This window comes from Pyrus communis, chromosome 16 (genome assembly GCF_041283825.1).
Source record: "Pyrus communis isolate YQ-2024b chromosome 16, ASM4128382v1, whole genome shotgun sequence".
NCBI lineage: Eukaryota > Viridiplantae > Streptophyta > Magnoliopsida > Rosales > Rosaceae > Pyrus > Pyrus communis.
This window is the reverse complement of record NC_142580.1, coordinates 2423108-2438696: the sequence shown is the minus strand read 5'-3', so window position 1 is coordinate 2438696 and position 15589 is coordinate 2423108. Positions and strand designations below refer to the sequence as shown.

The 15589-nt window shown below is 37.1% G+C and overlaps 1 protein-coding gene across 1 annotated transcript; it reads left to right on the top strand.

Moving 5' to 3' along the window:
• The first annotated feature begins 4849 nt into the window (after positions 1-4849).
• Positions 4850-10330, top strand: LOC137730678 (alpha-xylosidase 1). The gene is made up of 3 exons (XM_068469645.2): positions 4850-5317; positions 5622-6310; positions 8090-10330. The coding sequence occupies exons 1-3, from the start codon at positions 5088-5090 to the stop codon at positions 9961-9963; spliced, it is 2793 nt and encodes a 930-aa protein (XP_068325746.1). The 5' UTR covers positions 4850-5087; the 3' UTR covers positions 9964-10330.
• Positions 10331-15589: the final 5259 nt, after the last annotated feature.

The window sequence follows — 15589 nt, the reverse complement described above, 5'->3', positions numbered from 1 at the left end:
CGTAACACGTTGTGATTCAAAAAATGCCTTCTGCATGCGCTCACCGATTATAAAAAAAGGTCTTTCGCACGCGCACAATAGTACATTTAAAACGTATAAGTCGTGTATAGCACACCGTGATTCAAAAAATACCTTCTGTACGTGCGTTAGTGCATGAATGAAGGCTAGTACTTCATTAAAGCAACAAAACGTAAAGTTTTTGCAGACGTCAAATTGTGATTTCTCAACAAAAGGGGAGTCTGCTCAAGTAAGGCGTCAAATAATTTCCAAACAAAATTTCATATTTGTAGGCAACTACATGCACCAAATTAAGCATTAGTTTTGCAAATTACAATTTACATAACAAAATGGGGCCGCCTAATCATATATCCACAGTTGCACAAAGCCCATCAAGTTGCCCATCTAACTTGGATCACATTCCGGTTTCGGATCCTCATTCAAATCCAAGCCCAAATTCTCCTCCACCGTACAATTCTCCCTCTTGGGCCCCACTTGGACGCCGCTTGCTTCCTCGTAACTCTCGAGCGTTGCCCTCAATCGGGATCCTCCGCCCGTTTCGTTACGGACGCCGCCGCCGTTAGCACTCTCGAAGTGCCTGACCGCCCCGCGTATCCGCCCGAGGATAGCGAAGAACTCCTCAAACTCTTCCTCCTTCACGGCCGTGACGTCTTCGTTACCATCCCGCGCCTTCTTATGTTTTTGCCTCCCTGAGACGTTGCCGTCGCCGTCCGCCTGCTTTCTCTTCTCTGCCTCAGTTTCTTTTCCGTTAAGCATCGCCGCCACCTGGTTGCTTAAGAAACTAGAAAAGACGAGGCATATATCCGCGGTTTGTTAATTGGTGGGAACGTTCCGTTGGTATAATGAACTGGAGAAATGTTGGGCAGGTAGGCCTGTTAAATTTTTGACCTAAAAATAAAAATCCTCTACTTGCGTGGCGACGCGTTGGGTGCACCCTATCCACGTGTTGCAGCTGCTCCAGATTTTCTATCTTTTTTTTTTTTTTGTCTGAAATACTTTTGCTCATTATGTTTATGTAATTACGATGCTCATAATTTTATTTATTATCATTTTAAGATTTAAATTTTAAGATTTCTGTTTATTTATTACACGGATCTCGATGGTAGATGGTGAATATTACTATCACTTAAAGGTGGTGAGTAAAAATAATCCTGAAAGAATATAATGTCGACAAGAGCAAAGATATGAGGTACGATAATGTCGAACAGTAAAAAGGACAAGAAGACCAAAATGCAAAGCCGCCAGACTAACTGATTGGATTATTAGTCAACAAAATCCAACCAGCTTCGAAATTAGGGCATTAATCGGTTTGAACGGTTTGATTTCGATTACTGATCAATTCGTATTTAGCTCACTCAAGCTTGAAAGAATCATTCGAACTAAGTTTGAGCATACGTTTACATGCTTTTTCCGAACTAGAGCAGAAATAACATAAATGAACCAAGTTTGAAACATTTTGGAACTCATCAAAACCCAACTGATTTGAACGCTAAATCTCGAGTGATGATTAAATACTTCTAGGAATTTGAGCTACAAATTCCTTTCTATTTGCATTTGATTGAGCTGATAACTTTCGGTCATCATTTTCGTGGCCAGGTTAACACAAGGTGTAGGGTTTTAATGGTATATTGGTAACGTAGGTATGGGACCATCGCGGTGTTTCATCGGTATACGTACCTCTTTGTTGACATGCAATTTAGTTCAAATTGGAGGACATCGATCGGCAGTCGGCAGACTCAGCACCACTTGGAGTGCATGCGCAAGGACCAGGGGTGCTTTTCGGTGGGGGATAAGATTTTCGTGACGTTAAGATGTTGGTTCGTTACATTTACAGGCACACCAATCTGCCTCAGCTTGGATCTTCTAAAGATATATGGGTCTGAGATTTGACTAACATATGGTCCATTCCCCAACACAAAGCTCTAGCAATGTGCTTGTCATCGGGGGATCCATTATTCATAACCGTTAATTGTATATCGTACGATCAGAAATTATTTAAAATTTAAAATTAAATATAAATAGTATCTAACGAAAAATGATCGCACGATGTACGATGAACAGTCTTGATTGATGGATCCCTACAAAGAGGATCCTTTTTATGATTTTGGTCTTCACGGGCCTACCATTCATGCCCCAATGTACTAGCATATTCTCACATACAAAGTTTTTGTGTGAACACTTTCTATTATTGTTTTTAAAGACGGAAAGAAAGTGAAAGAGAACGCGAGTGGGGTTTTTTTTATATTTTTTAATTAGAGATGTTAAGGGTGATGTTTTAAAAAAAATAACAAAATTTGTGTTCTTGTAATTACTAATTTAAATGCGGGTGGTTTGTAAAATTACATGTGGGTGACTTTTGAAATTTGAATTGATGACAATTTGATAATAAAACCAAATTAAAGTCATGGCATTATTCAATTGGCAGAAACAAAATTTGTGATAGCCAAAAGCAAGCAAGATTCCAAGTTCCTGCAGGCTTCGGGGAAAGAGTGATCCAAAAGCAAGCATCCAAAGTTTAGAACCTGCCTCCTTTCGTTTTCTTTTGGTAAATTTGGCTCACGCTTTAAAGTCTTACCGTCAAAAATACATAAGTTATTTATTTATTTATTTTAATTTGTAATAATATCTATTATTGTGGCTTGTTATTAGATGGTCGACCAATTCCTAAAAAAAAGAATTCCAACAAAAAACATCTTATACAACCACAAAACGTATGGTTTAACGTCTTATTGAATTGTAAGCAAAATAGATTTTATTAGACTAAAAGTTAGATTAGTCATTGACGGGGTTTGAACTCATGCTGCCATGTAAGGCATTGACACCTTTCCACCAATGTAGTAAAAGACCACTTGCGATGGAGGAACAAAAGTTGGAAACACGTCAGGATTTTTTATTTTACATGAAATCAGACAAAATCTTACATGTTTTCCCACGAATTACATACTTGAGCTAAATCATCTGCGTCTGCATTTGTGCATATCCATCAGCAGCTGGGCGTGACCTATTACAAGACATTTGCTTGGTGTGTTTCTTGTAATTGGCGCATATTAATTTCACGACATTTGCTTTGTTTTGGTTAAATCATTATCTTCGGTTGGTTTTACCCACTTCTTCGTCGGTGTGGTTTTCTTTGCACCAACGCTTTTTAGCGGGAGATTTCTACGTGGTACCCAATCACATAAATGAAACAAAGTAGTCAAAATAAGTGTGAATCTGGCCATCATGTTCCGCTTTTTCACTCATTTATTTTTAAAACTTTTTTTACTTATATACCTTTGTTTTTTTTTTTTCTTTTTCCAGTACGTATATTAAATAAGATTAAGTGACATAGGTAAAAATTATTTAGTAATACGGTTTAGTGATATTTCTTTTTCTTTATAAGTGAGAAGTCATATGTTTGATTCTTGTCAAAGCAGAATTAGAACCACACTGTCATAGCTTCGATTTTCGAGTAAAGTAAAATTTGAACCATATTATTATTAGCCTAGTGCCAAACTAAATTAATATATTTTTTTAATATGGATAATATCGTTTATTAAAAGAAAAAAAAAATTGATATAGGAGAAGAAATGAGAGGCAACAATCAAATGGAGCGAGTGAAAATCACTAGAGGGTAGAGTCCGTCAAGAGATTTCACAAGTTCACAACTGCACACGTGGGAGGAAAGATATGGGAAAGATATGGGAACGATATGGGAGGGAAACCGCGCGAATCACGACTCCTGTCACTTTGCTGGCACAGCTCAAATGCAGCTTCATTTTGACTAGAGATTTTTCTGTGTAATTGGTATCTGAGGTAGTACATCAACACAAAAACTAATGAAAATGGTTTGAAAATTTTAAGCTTTAACAATAAGGACAAAATAAAGGGTAAAGTGAATAGTATCAGGATTGACTTTTTAGTATAAAAATATGATTTTTCGTTAAAGTGAACAGTATCATGGACTTTTCGTTAAAACTCCCTACATCATGTGTCATTATATAAATAGTGAAATACATGTGTTAAAAATTTAATAATTTAAAAAATAAAATTTCTAATAACTTACGTAAAAATACATAGTTTACCACTTGTGTTTCCTTCGCAAAGAAAATTTTCTCCATTTTGATTCCGTTTTCTAAGTTTTGCCGCGCCCTATTAAAATACTCCACCTGTCCAACCCCTCCCTCTTTCATCATTGATTCTGTATGCCACCGTTGATTAGAAGAGAAAAACCCTAAACCAGAAAGAATAAAAGAATAAAAAGAATAAAAAGAAGAAGATAATAAGGGAAACACAAAAATTAGATTGCCAAGTTTTTCACGTGAAATGGGTGTCAGACAAATACAAGGAATCACAACTGCACAGCTGACATGCTCTAATGAGTCCTGCACTCTGCAACTTCAAACTCTCTTTGCTCTATCTGATTGACTGGTTACCTTCTTTTGTCTCCTTACACGTTTTCTTAATTTCTTTCAACAAACTAAACGAACACAACAACTAAATATGCCATTTCGGTGTTCCACTCGAGTTGTCTACAGCAGTGCGCTTATTACTTGTGAATTTGATTGAAATACTTTTGAGAATTACCGCTTCCTTTGTTCCACACTTGAGCAATATGATAGATAATTTCCCCAATATGCACAAGTGTATAGTATATACCGAAGTTTCTAACTATTGAATCCTTATTTATGAATTCTAAAACGTACATCCAACGCTATGGTACTCCAATACATGTTGTATGCCATAACATAGTAAAATTTTTGATTCATAACATTGTTACCGCAGGCCCACAGCAAGTACTGAAGTAATTTACCACCAGGATTAAAGGCAAAAATGAAAGAAGGGTCCACACAGTGCTGTGGTACCCAACGGCCCACACAGAATGATCAATCACATAACGAAGATGTCTCATCCTCTTTCACCTCACCTGCATCCAATCACTATCTACCTCTGTTTCGCTCTCACTCTCCAATCTTGAGTCTTCATCGCCTTTCTGTATTAAACCCCAAGGAGTCCCAACAGTTTCTCACTCATCAACACACTCACTCTCTCACTCCTCCTCCAGTGGCAGGAGAGTAATTAACGAAGCAATGTCCTCCTCTTCCTCCCAATGTCTCTCTTCTCTTCTTCTACTTCTCCTGGTCCTCTGTTTCTCTGGTGTGAGCTCCGCTGACACCGTTAACCCCACCATCAAGGGCAAAGGCTACCGTCTCATCTCCATCAACGATACCCCTGACGGCGGCCTTCTGGGTCTCCTCCAGCTCAAACAGGAGTCCAAAACCTACGGCCCCGATATCCCACTCTTGCAGCTATATGTCAAGTATGTTTTCCCTATCACACACATTACACCCTAAGGCCATGTTGGAAATTGCTTCTGTAATTAGTAAAAGCACCTGTGGACAGCTTTCGGTATTGAAATTTCAAAGTGCTTATGAGTACCAAAAGTAGTACGTGAATTTTTAGGGCAGGAAGTAGCATTTTCGACTACATTTTCAGAAAGAACTTCAATTTTTTTAACAAAAGCACTTCTTTTGAAAAAAGTGCTTCTTACAAAAGCTGTCGCAAACGAGACCAAATGCAGCTCACTCACTGGACGCGTTTGATTAAATTTGTGATTTTTACAGGCACGAGACACAGGACCGGTTGAGGGTCCACATAACTGACGCGCAGAAACAGAGGTGGGAGGTTCCGTACAACCTCCTCCCCAGAGAGCAGCCGCCGTCGCTGCAACAAACCATCACGCCGTCAGGGAAGACGAAGAACCCCATCCAGCACTCAGAATACTCCGGCTCCGAGCTCATCTTCAGCTACATCTCCGACCCATTTGGGTTCGCCATCAAGAGGAAGTCCGACGGGCAGGTCCTCTTCGATTCGAGCTCCGATTCGAAAGACCCATATGGCGAATTGGTGTTTAAGGACCAGTACCTCGAGATTTCCACCAGTCTGCCGAAAGACGCCGCTTTGTACGGACTGGGGGAGAACTCGCAGCCGCACGGGATCAAGCTCTACCCGAACGATCCCTACACCCTCTTCACCACCGACATCTCGGCGATTAATCTCAACACTGATTTGTACGGCTCCCACCCGGTTTATATGGATCTCCGGAATGTGGGTGGCGAGGCGTACGCACACTCTGTTCTGCTGCTCAACAGCAATGGCATGGATGTGTTTTACAGAGGGACTTCTCTGACCTACAAGGTCATTGGGGGTGTTTTCGACTTTTACTTCTTTTCCGGGCCGACGCCGTTGGGCGTTGTCGACCAGTACACGGCGTTCGTAGGCAGACCGGCTCCGATGCCCTACTGGTCTCTTGGTATTTTCTGCTTTCTATCGGCCCTCTGCTTTGCTTTCATTAATTTAGTTACCTGTTCTTACTTCTGGCTTAGATTAAAATATAAGAAAATTAACGAAAGGTTTAAAAAAAATTTAGTTTTAATAAAAAATGATAAATAAAGATGTTATGAATGGTATCAGATAAAAGTAAAAATATAATTTTTTTGTTAAAAGTAAGTGTTTCATTAAAACTCCTTAACATCTAAGGACATGCATTATTTTAATTTTTAATTGAGCAATATACTATATTTAAAATTAATGTTAAAGAACAAAATTTGTAAGCCAAATTATGCGTCCTCAATAAGAATAAACATGTTAATCAACGTTTAAGTAATAATTCAATCATCAACTTTCATACAATTTAGTTTACAATATTTGTGTTTACAAATTTAATATCTCTAATATTACACATATTTAAAGTACATATAGTGAGATACGAACTTATGTGCAGAGCATAACACCGTTTTCGTCAACTTGACGAAGCTCAGATTAGCGGATGTGTATTTGTTTAGAAAATAAATGTTTTTGTTAGTGTCCCAACACCCAAATCTTTTGTGAATGTTTTTGTTCTCGTTGTTGTGATTTTGTGAATGATTTTTAATGTTAGTGTATAATATATTTTTGGTTATTTCACCCAAGAAGAAATAATATATGTGGATGTTGTCTACCACAACTATGTTGTCTCTTGCGGGAGACCAATATACTAATGAAAACACAATCACGATCAAGGAACTAAACTATGACTAGTTGAGCATTATTATAGTATGTGGGAAAATTGCTGGATTGTAGGACAGAGATATTTTGTTCCTTTAATTTGTTTTAATCCAGGTTGGTGGGTTGGTCGGGTCCCCGTTTTGTTTTGATCTTTTCGTGCATTTCTTTCTTTACAAAAATATCGCTGCGGATACAACTTTTCACGTTAAAGATATGATCTTTACATAAAGTTGAAGGCTCTATTCATCTCAACCAGTCAAAGATTTCTGCTTTTCTGCCACTTTTTACCAGCTTTTACACGTGTACAGCTTGAGATACTGTAGCTTAATCCTGGAAGAGTATTATCTTCTGTGTGCGAGGTGGGGTTTAATTTTAAGAAAATTAATTAAAAAAGTTTGAAATTTTTGAGTTTTAACGATAAGGATAAAATAAAAGGTAAAGTGATTAGTACCGGGATTGATTTGTCAGTGTAAAAATGTGATTTTTCGTTAAAATGAACAGTATCAGAATTTTTTCGTTGAAGTTCTGCTTAATTTTCCGTTTCCGAACTACGTCGCAAGCTGTGATGTTTGCTAGTGGTCATGATTTGTGTAGGGGCCAATGGTCTGCATATTTTACTGTCATGTCTGATGAGAGTGAGACCATCTTTGGTTGTAGGGCATTCTGCTTTGTGTAAATGTTGCCCGTCTTACATTTAGATATATTGCCCTCAGAGCAGATCTCACTGGTGACTTAGATTCTTGTTTCTATGTTGGACTTTTTGGGCCATTTGTGCAGTTCTACAGTTTTAAGGAACTGTTTATCTGGTGACTGTAAGTTGGCATTGATGTATTTGGGGTGCTGCATTCAAATCAATGGTTATTACTTGAACATGACAGATCAAACAAAAAAACTCCCAAGTGAATGATAGCAGTCTAAATACATGTATTTTGTTGGAGAAAGGGTTTATATCTTAATATGTTATGTTCATTACACTTTCTAGTTTGGGACTCCATCGATGCAGATGAAATTTGGTTCATAACAAGTTGTCACCATGCTTTTACAGGATTCCACCAATGCAGATGGGGTTACCACAACTTATCAGTAGTTGAAGACGTTGTTGCAAACTACGAAAAGGCTCAAATCCCGCTAGATGTCATATGGAATGATGATGATCACATGGATGGACACAAAGACTTCACCCTCAACCCCAAGAACTACCCTCGCCCAAAGCTTTTGGCATTCCTAGACAAAATACATAAGATTGGCATGAAGTACATTGTCATTATTGATCCTGGAATTGGTGTTGATACCAGTTACGGCGTATACCAAAGAGGTTTAGCGAATGATGTTTTCATCAAATACGAGGGTGAACCCTACTTGGCCCAAGTTTGGCCAGGGGCTGTAAACTTCCCCGACTTCCTCAACCCCAAAACTGTTTCATGGTGGGGTGATGAGATCCGCCGTTTTCATGAACTTGTCCCTGTTGATGGCTTATGGATTGACATGAACGAGGCTTCAAATTTCTGTTCTGGGAAGTGCAAAATTCCAAATAAGCAGTGTCCGACAGGTACAGGACCTGGCTGGGATTGTTGCTTGGATTGCAAGAACATTACAAAGACGAGATGGGATGATCCACCTTACAAGATAAACGCTTCAGGGTCGCAAGCCCCCGTTGGGTTCAAAACCATAGCCACTAGTGCATCTCATTACAATGGCGTTTTGGAGTACGATGCTCACAGTCTCTATGGCTTTTCCCAGTCCATTGCAACTCACAAAGCTCTTCAAGGACTTGAGGGCAAGAGACCGTTTATATTAACCCGGTCCACGTATGTTGGTTCAGGCAGGTATGCTGCACATTGGACAGGTGATAACAAGGGTACATGGGATGATTTGAAGATATCAATCACAACTGTGCTCAATTTTGGAATATTTGGAGTGCCGATGGTTGGTGCAGACATATGCGGGTTCTATCCAGCACCTACTGAAGAGCTTTGCAACCGTTGGATTGAAGTAGGGGCTTTCTATCCCTTTTCAAGGGATCACGCCAACTTCTATTCCCCAAGACAAGAGCTTTATCAATGGGAGTCGGTAGCTGAGTCTGCTCGAAATGCTCTAGGTATGAGGTATAAGCTCCTCCCCTATCTGTACACATTGAGCTACGAAGCTCATATCAGCGGAGCCCCAATTGCCAGGCCACTTTTCTTCTCATTCCCAGCATACACTGAAACGTATGGATTGAGTACTCAATTCTTGTTGGGGAGCAGCGTTATGATTTCACCGGTGCTTGAACAGGGCAAATCAGAAGTTAAAGCATTATTTCCCCCGGGAAGCTGGTACAGTTTATTTGATATGACGCAGATCATTAGCTCAACAAAGGGGGAGTATGTTACGCTTGATGCGCCTTTGCATGTTGTTAATGTGCATCTGTATCAGAATACCATTCTACCAATGCAGCAGGGTGGACTGATCTCTAAAGCAGCAAGAACAACCCCATTTAGCCTCGTTGTCGCGTTCCCAACTGGGGCAAGCAATGCAACAGCCAAGGGGAACCTGTTCCTTGACAACGATGAGCTTCCCGAGATGAATCTTGGAAACGGTTACTCCACGTATGTTGACTTCTATGCAACTGTAAGTGAAGGAATTGTGAAAGTGTGGTCAGAAGTTCAGGATGGTGAGTTTGCTTTAAGTAAAGGCTGGATTGTTGGGAAGGTGAGTGTATTGGGACTGGATGGAAGCGGAGGAACATCTGCCCTCGAGATTGATGGAAACCAAGCGACAAGCATTTCAAACGTAGAGTTGATTGCTTCAGAACAGACGTATCTCAATCAGATAGAAAACGGAGAGAAGACCAAGAGCACAATTGTGGAGGTTCACGGTCTGTCCCTTCCTGTTGGGAAGAACTTTGCCATGTCCTGGAAAGTGGGGACCAATCCTTAATAGCTAGTTTAGGTCCCTCTAATTTACTTCTTCTGCAGCCATTCGGGCGGAAATAGTTATGTCTTTAGAGTTATTGTCGCGGTTGTTGATGGCGAGGAGATGAGCTGAGGATCTACTCATCCTTCTCCATGCAAACAAAGCCAAAAATGGTGAGGCTCTTCCATTGTTGCTTTATCTTGTACGAAATAAGGCAAAATTTCAAGTCTCTAAAAGTGAGAGTTTTAAAGGAAAGGGAAAAATCTTATGTAACATCCTTTTCTGCTTAGTTGTCAATACTTTTTCTCTCGTATGTTTGCTGCTTCAATCCTTTTATGGGCATTGACTTGGGTCGTCTAATAAATTTGTTCAAGTGTCAAATTTCATCAAAGATTTTGAAGATTTGAGTAAGCATTTGGTGATTGCTAAGTCAAGTTTGGTATAAATCATTTTCTTTTAATTTAATGAGGATCAAAATTCAACGTCCTTATTCTATAGATGACAAATCAACCAATTGAATTATTAATAAGTATTTACTAAAATTTATTTAATTTGAACAACTTTTAATGAGTACAGATTAATAATCCAATAAATTGATTTATCATCTTATCAACTCATATAATAATAATAAACCACAAAGTGAAAATTGATGGGTCCACTGTTGCAATTATTAAGAGCAGCAATGGACGACAATGGACAATTATTTCAATACACCAGAATTTCTCTGCCATCAAAAATTCAAAAGTCCCTTCTCCTTCAATGTCCCGCTGATAAAGCTAAAAGCTTAATTCAATAGGGTTGCAGAGACTTCATAGCACCACAGAGACTGTTCAAATGCGTGCTAGATATAATTACCGTTAGATGAGTTTGAATTTCGAGATTCGTGTAATGGATAAGCACAAATCTCAAAATTTAAACTCATATAACAGTGATAAATAAGATGGTGAGCATACACCATACTAAATGGTGATGAGCAAAAATATACTCAAATTTTTAAAATCTTATGTGCAAAACTTATTGGTGTTTAAAATATCGATATCAATAAAGAAATTTGAAGAAAAATTGTGGAATACATGGATATTGATATCGGTTCTTTTTATAAAAATGTTAAAAAGAAAATTTTGAGAAATGTTAAACACTAACTTTAAGAAAATATAGGATTTTTTTAAAATTTAATCGATATGTCAAGAGTAATAACGAAATCTATCGATTTTAATTGAAATTTAATAGTGTAGTGGCCAAATTGTTAATCTTGTTAGTGGCCAAATTAATGGATTGGCTAATTGTTGTATGATGTTGAAAAAAAAAATATTAAGTAAGTTTACAAGATTGAAATGTTTAACATATTGAACAAGATTGCAATTGATCAGAAATTTGAGTGAGTAAAATATATTTTACCTATATTTTAAGCCAATGACATATAAAAAATATCCTTCGACAGAGGTTAGTAAGACATACTCTTATTGCTAAAACCGCCATGAATGGATTGAGATTCTGAAATTGCATAAATTAAATAACTGCAGGGGAGCCATGTCCAAATTAACCAAAACACAGGCCAAAAACAAAATGTTACAAATTTGCAAATAGGGGTCTACAGGAAAAGGTTGGCGATGCGCGGTTCCTTTCCGAGAAATTGGAGGGAACATATCAATGCATGGAGGGCCTTATCATCATACAATAAAGGATAACCCCAAGCGCGGGAAGACACTTGTCTCCGCCGCAGTACGCGTGGCAGCATCTCGTTCGGAGCAGACCGGCGGAACGGGTGTTTTCGCGGGAAAGAGATGAATTGTGGGCTCCCACGTCGGCAGTTTTGGCGGGAAACGGATGCGGACCAGGCTTCGGTCCACTCACCACAAACTGTGTAGCCCACTTGGCCTTCTCTAACATGCCCTTTTGGTCACCTTGCATGCGTCGTTTCCATGCATATATGCATCATGATGATCATCCCCATACCCACGTGCCACCGTGTCCATCCATTGAAAGTTATCACTGCTTAACAAGAGAGAATCGTAACACTATAGATAACTGTAGGGAATATTTTTGCTCGTCAACGCTAAGTGATAGCAATGCTCACCATCATATTTATCATTATAAGATTAGTTTAAATTTCAAAATTTGCATAATAGATGGATACAAATTTTAAAATTTAAACTTATTTTATTGTGATAAATAAGGTGGTGAGCGTTACTATCACTTGAAAATGGTGAACAAAATTGCACCCATAATTGTATTTAAAAGGTGGCTTTTTAGCCAAAATAGTCTCTGAGATTTGCCTAACTCTTTATTTTGGTCTTTGAGATTTGAAATCAATAGAAGTGGTTTCTAAAATTGTCCACCATCAATCATTTAGATCATTCGGTGAAAAATTATGTTAAATAAGGATCAAAATGACAAAATTACCCTCAATATAATAAACAAGAGGCTAAAATGATTTGACAAATTTTGAGGGTATTTTTGTCATTTTATCCTTATTTTATAACGATTTTTCATGGAATGATCAAAATTGTTGATTGGAGACAAATTCAAGGACCAATTCTATCGATTTCAAATCTCAGAGACCAAAATGAAAAATTATGCAAATCTCAATGACTATTTTTGTTAAAAAGCCTTAAAAGGTCAAGACTTCACGGTAAAACATATTATTAATATGAAGAGTGGCTCAAATTTATAAGACGTTCTCATATTACTCAAATATCATAGTGCTTTTTCTTTTCTATATGATATCACATGATTGCTTTGAACTCCCACTACTTTGAATAAAATGGGTACACTAAAGACCAATCATCTAATTCCATGCGAGAGAGAATGAATTACTTGACCTAATCAAACATCGAATTAGTCGTAATCATGTATTAAACTCGTCACTTCTATAAACATCACTCATAATAACACATAATAATTTGAACAAACTTTAAGATTTTGGTTTCACGTAAGTCTCGTTTTCTTTGGGTGGGGCATGGACTATTGGTCTTAGAGTTGGCCTAGGTCATCTTCAATCAAGGATTATAGGCCGTATTTAGCTTTAATATTGATAAAATTGTTCGCCAATCAAAGAGCTAAAGAGAAATAGACTAAAAAAAAAATAGAATAAAGCCTAGTTTGGTATTGATTTTTTACAAAATTATGTTTCACTTTAAAGTTAAGCAGTAAAAAAATGTTTGATAAAAATAAAATATATTGCTTATTCTATTTTAAAAGCAATGATCTCCAAACAATAGCTTTTTAAAAGTAGCATGTATGTTGCTTTTAAAAACTACTTCAATGAAAAGCAGAGTTGAACTTTTAAAATATTTTTAATTCCTGTAGTTAGCTCATTAATTTCAAACAATGACATTATTTATTTTTTTAGACACTGCTTTTACACTACTTTTTATACCCAAAACACTTTTAAAATATAATTTATCAAACGTTCAACTGCTTTATTTTATAGTTAATTATTCTTAAAGTACATCACAAATAATTTATTAAAAAAACACAACAATCCTAAACTGGTTCTAAATTTGCCTCTAAGACAAGTAATATGTAGCCCCAAAGTAACTAAATTTGATGTTAAAAAATAATAAAATATGAGGAAGAATTGGAGAAGAAAAATCCAGCCTTTCTTAGTGGACTGTGCGTTTAGTATAATGGACCGTTACCTACCATTGCCAAAAGTTTATGGTTGCTTGGGGCGTGGCCGCCGCGTGGGACATAAAAGTACATGGCCATTTTTTTCGTGGCCAGGCAGCGTACGGACCGTTGGATCAACTTTTGCTCCTCTCGAAAATCGATCTGCACATGGTCACGTGCTTTGTGTGCGCTCTTCGCTGGGACCCACAGCTTGTACATCACGGGGTAGTGTTATGATGAGGTCCGTTTCATGATTTCTTCCCATCGAGGTTTTCCTATGATTGTGGAAGATGATCCAACAAAATAAAAAATGATTTAATATTTTTCATCATACTTATTCTTTTTGAGACGGGACATTTAAATTCTTGTTTATTGGGCCTACGTTACTCCTTCAACACAGCTTAGTCAACTGATATATTTTTGTTTTGAACAAGTTAACTGATAATTATATGACCAAGAAAAAATGAACTTTATAATTAATTCAAATTAATCTTTTTTTGTTGGAAATTTGTATTAATTCTTTAGAATTTTTTATCTTCCAAACAAACGGTATTATTTATTTTATGAGATGAAGGGGAGCGGCCTAAACCTCACAATGGACTAGCAATAACTTGGTTCAAATTCGTCTTTGATAAGAATTGAACCTAAAATCTCTTACTTACAAGTGAGAAGGAATACTATTGTACCGTGATACTATGTGCAAATTCTTTAAAACCCTTTAAAATTATCATCAAGTGGTGTACACCCATAAGTTAATTTTTTTTTTCTACCCCCATACTAAAACATATGTGAATATATCCAAGGATAATCTAACAATTATTTTTCATGATAGAATGCATTAAATAAATTAAAAAAAATCTAATTGTAACGGTGAGAATTTGTTCAATCAAGTTTTTTTTTATATAAAATGCATTTTTAAAAATATAAATGATGATATAAACAAAATTTTAGTTTGTCGTTCCACGCTTTGATAATACAAGTAGTTGAATACTTAAAAAAAAAAAAAACAACCACTTAGTAGAAACCATCTTCTGGGTACACTAAAAATATATCTCATCGTATACTTAGTCCCACAAAAAAGTTTGACCCCCAAATTAATAAAAAATTTGGTAGGTACAACTGACTATATGATTATCGATTTACAAGGGAAAAGTCCATAGAAAATTTTATTTTGTGATATCGGAATTATCAAGATCCAGATTTTCTCCCAAAGGTGGCCACAACAAAACAAATCAAGAAAAATGCAAAACCAACTTCATACCTAAATATACAAAAAAACAATAATCTAAAAGAAAAGGTAAATCTCGTAAAATGACAAAATATTGATTCTATTTTGTCACCTATATTCCCAAAATTACCTAAATAACTGTTTGACAACACAATTAATACGCTTTTGCTGAAAGTAACACTGTGTTTTCCTCAAAAAAATTAGCACAATCAACCATGCCTGGTCTGAAGCACTTGCCTTGAAATTCTCTCAAGAACTAAATCGAGCTTCTACGCTGACTGACTCTCCCGCCTAACCCGCTCTGCAATGTCATTGAGAACCGTATGATTGGACAGTGTGGAACACAACTGGCAAGCGGGAGCGTGGCGAAGAACTCAAGGGTGATATGCGTAACAGGATATTTTTTTCGTGTTTTTAGCACAATAAAAAGTCTAGCCCATGCCAGGTCATCATTTTGAATTAAATGTATTTATTAATTTGCTAAATTGGTTTTTTTTCCTACATTTTATATATTTATTTTCACACGCTCATTGTCTCTGCTTTTTTATCAATTTATATACCGCATAGGAAAAACGCAACATGGCGAGAGTGTGAGAGAGAAGCAGAGAGAAAAGCACCACTGAATGTGAAACGCGGGCAGAGAGAGTGGGGAGAGAAAGAGAGACCTGAGGAGGAATAGAATATTGAGGAGCGAGAAAGCTACACAAAGGTGACTGCAAATTGTTTGAATACATTTTAATTTTGGTTTCTGTGATTTTTTTTATAATTTAATTTTGAATGTTTTCTACACAATTAGTGTATGAGAAGTAA

What these genes read in the sequence shown, in the direction of transcription:
- LOC137730678 (XM_068469645.2), top strand. Translation starts at nt 5,088, where the DNA reads ATGTCCTCCTCTTCCTCCCAATGTCTCTCTTCTCTTCTTCTACTTCTC. An exon ending in CTCTTGCAGCTATATGTCAA is followed by an intron (nt 5,318 to 5,621) that starts GTATGTTTTCCC and finishes TGATTTTTACAG; the next exon opens with GCACGAGACACAGGACCGGT. An exon ending in GATGCCCTACTGGTCTCTTG is followed by an intron (nt 6,311 to 8,089) that starts GTATTTTCTGCT and finishes ATGCTTTTACAG; the next exon opens with GATTCCACCAATGCAGATGG.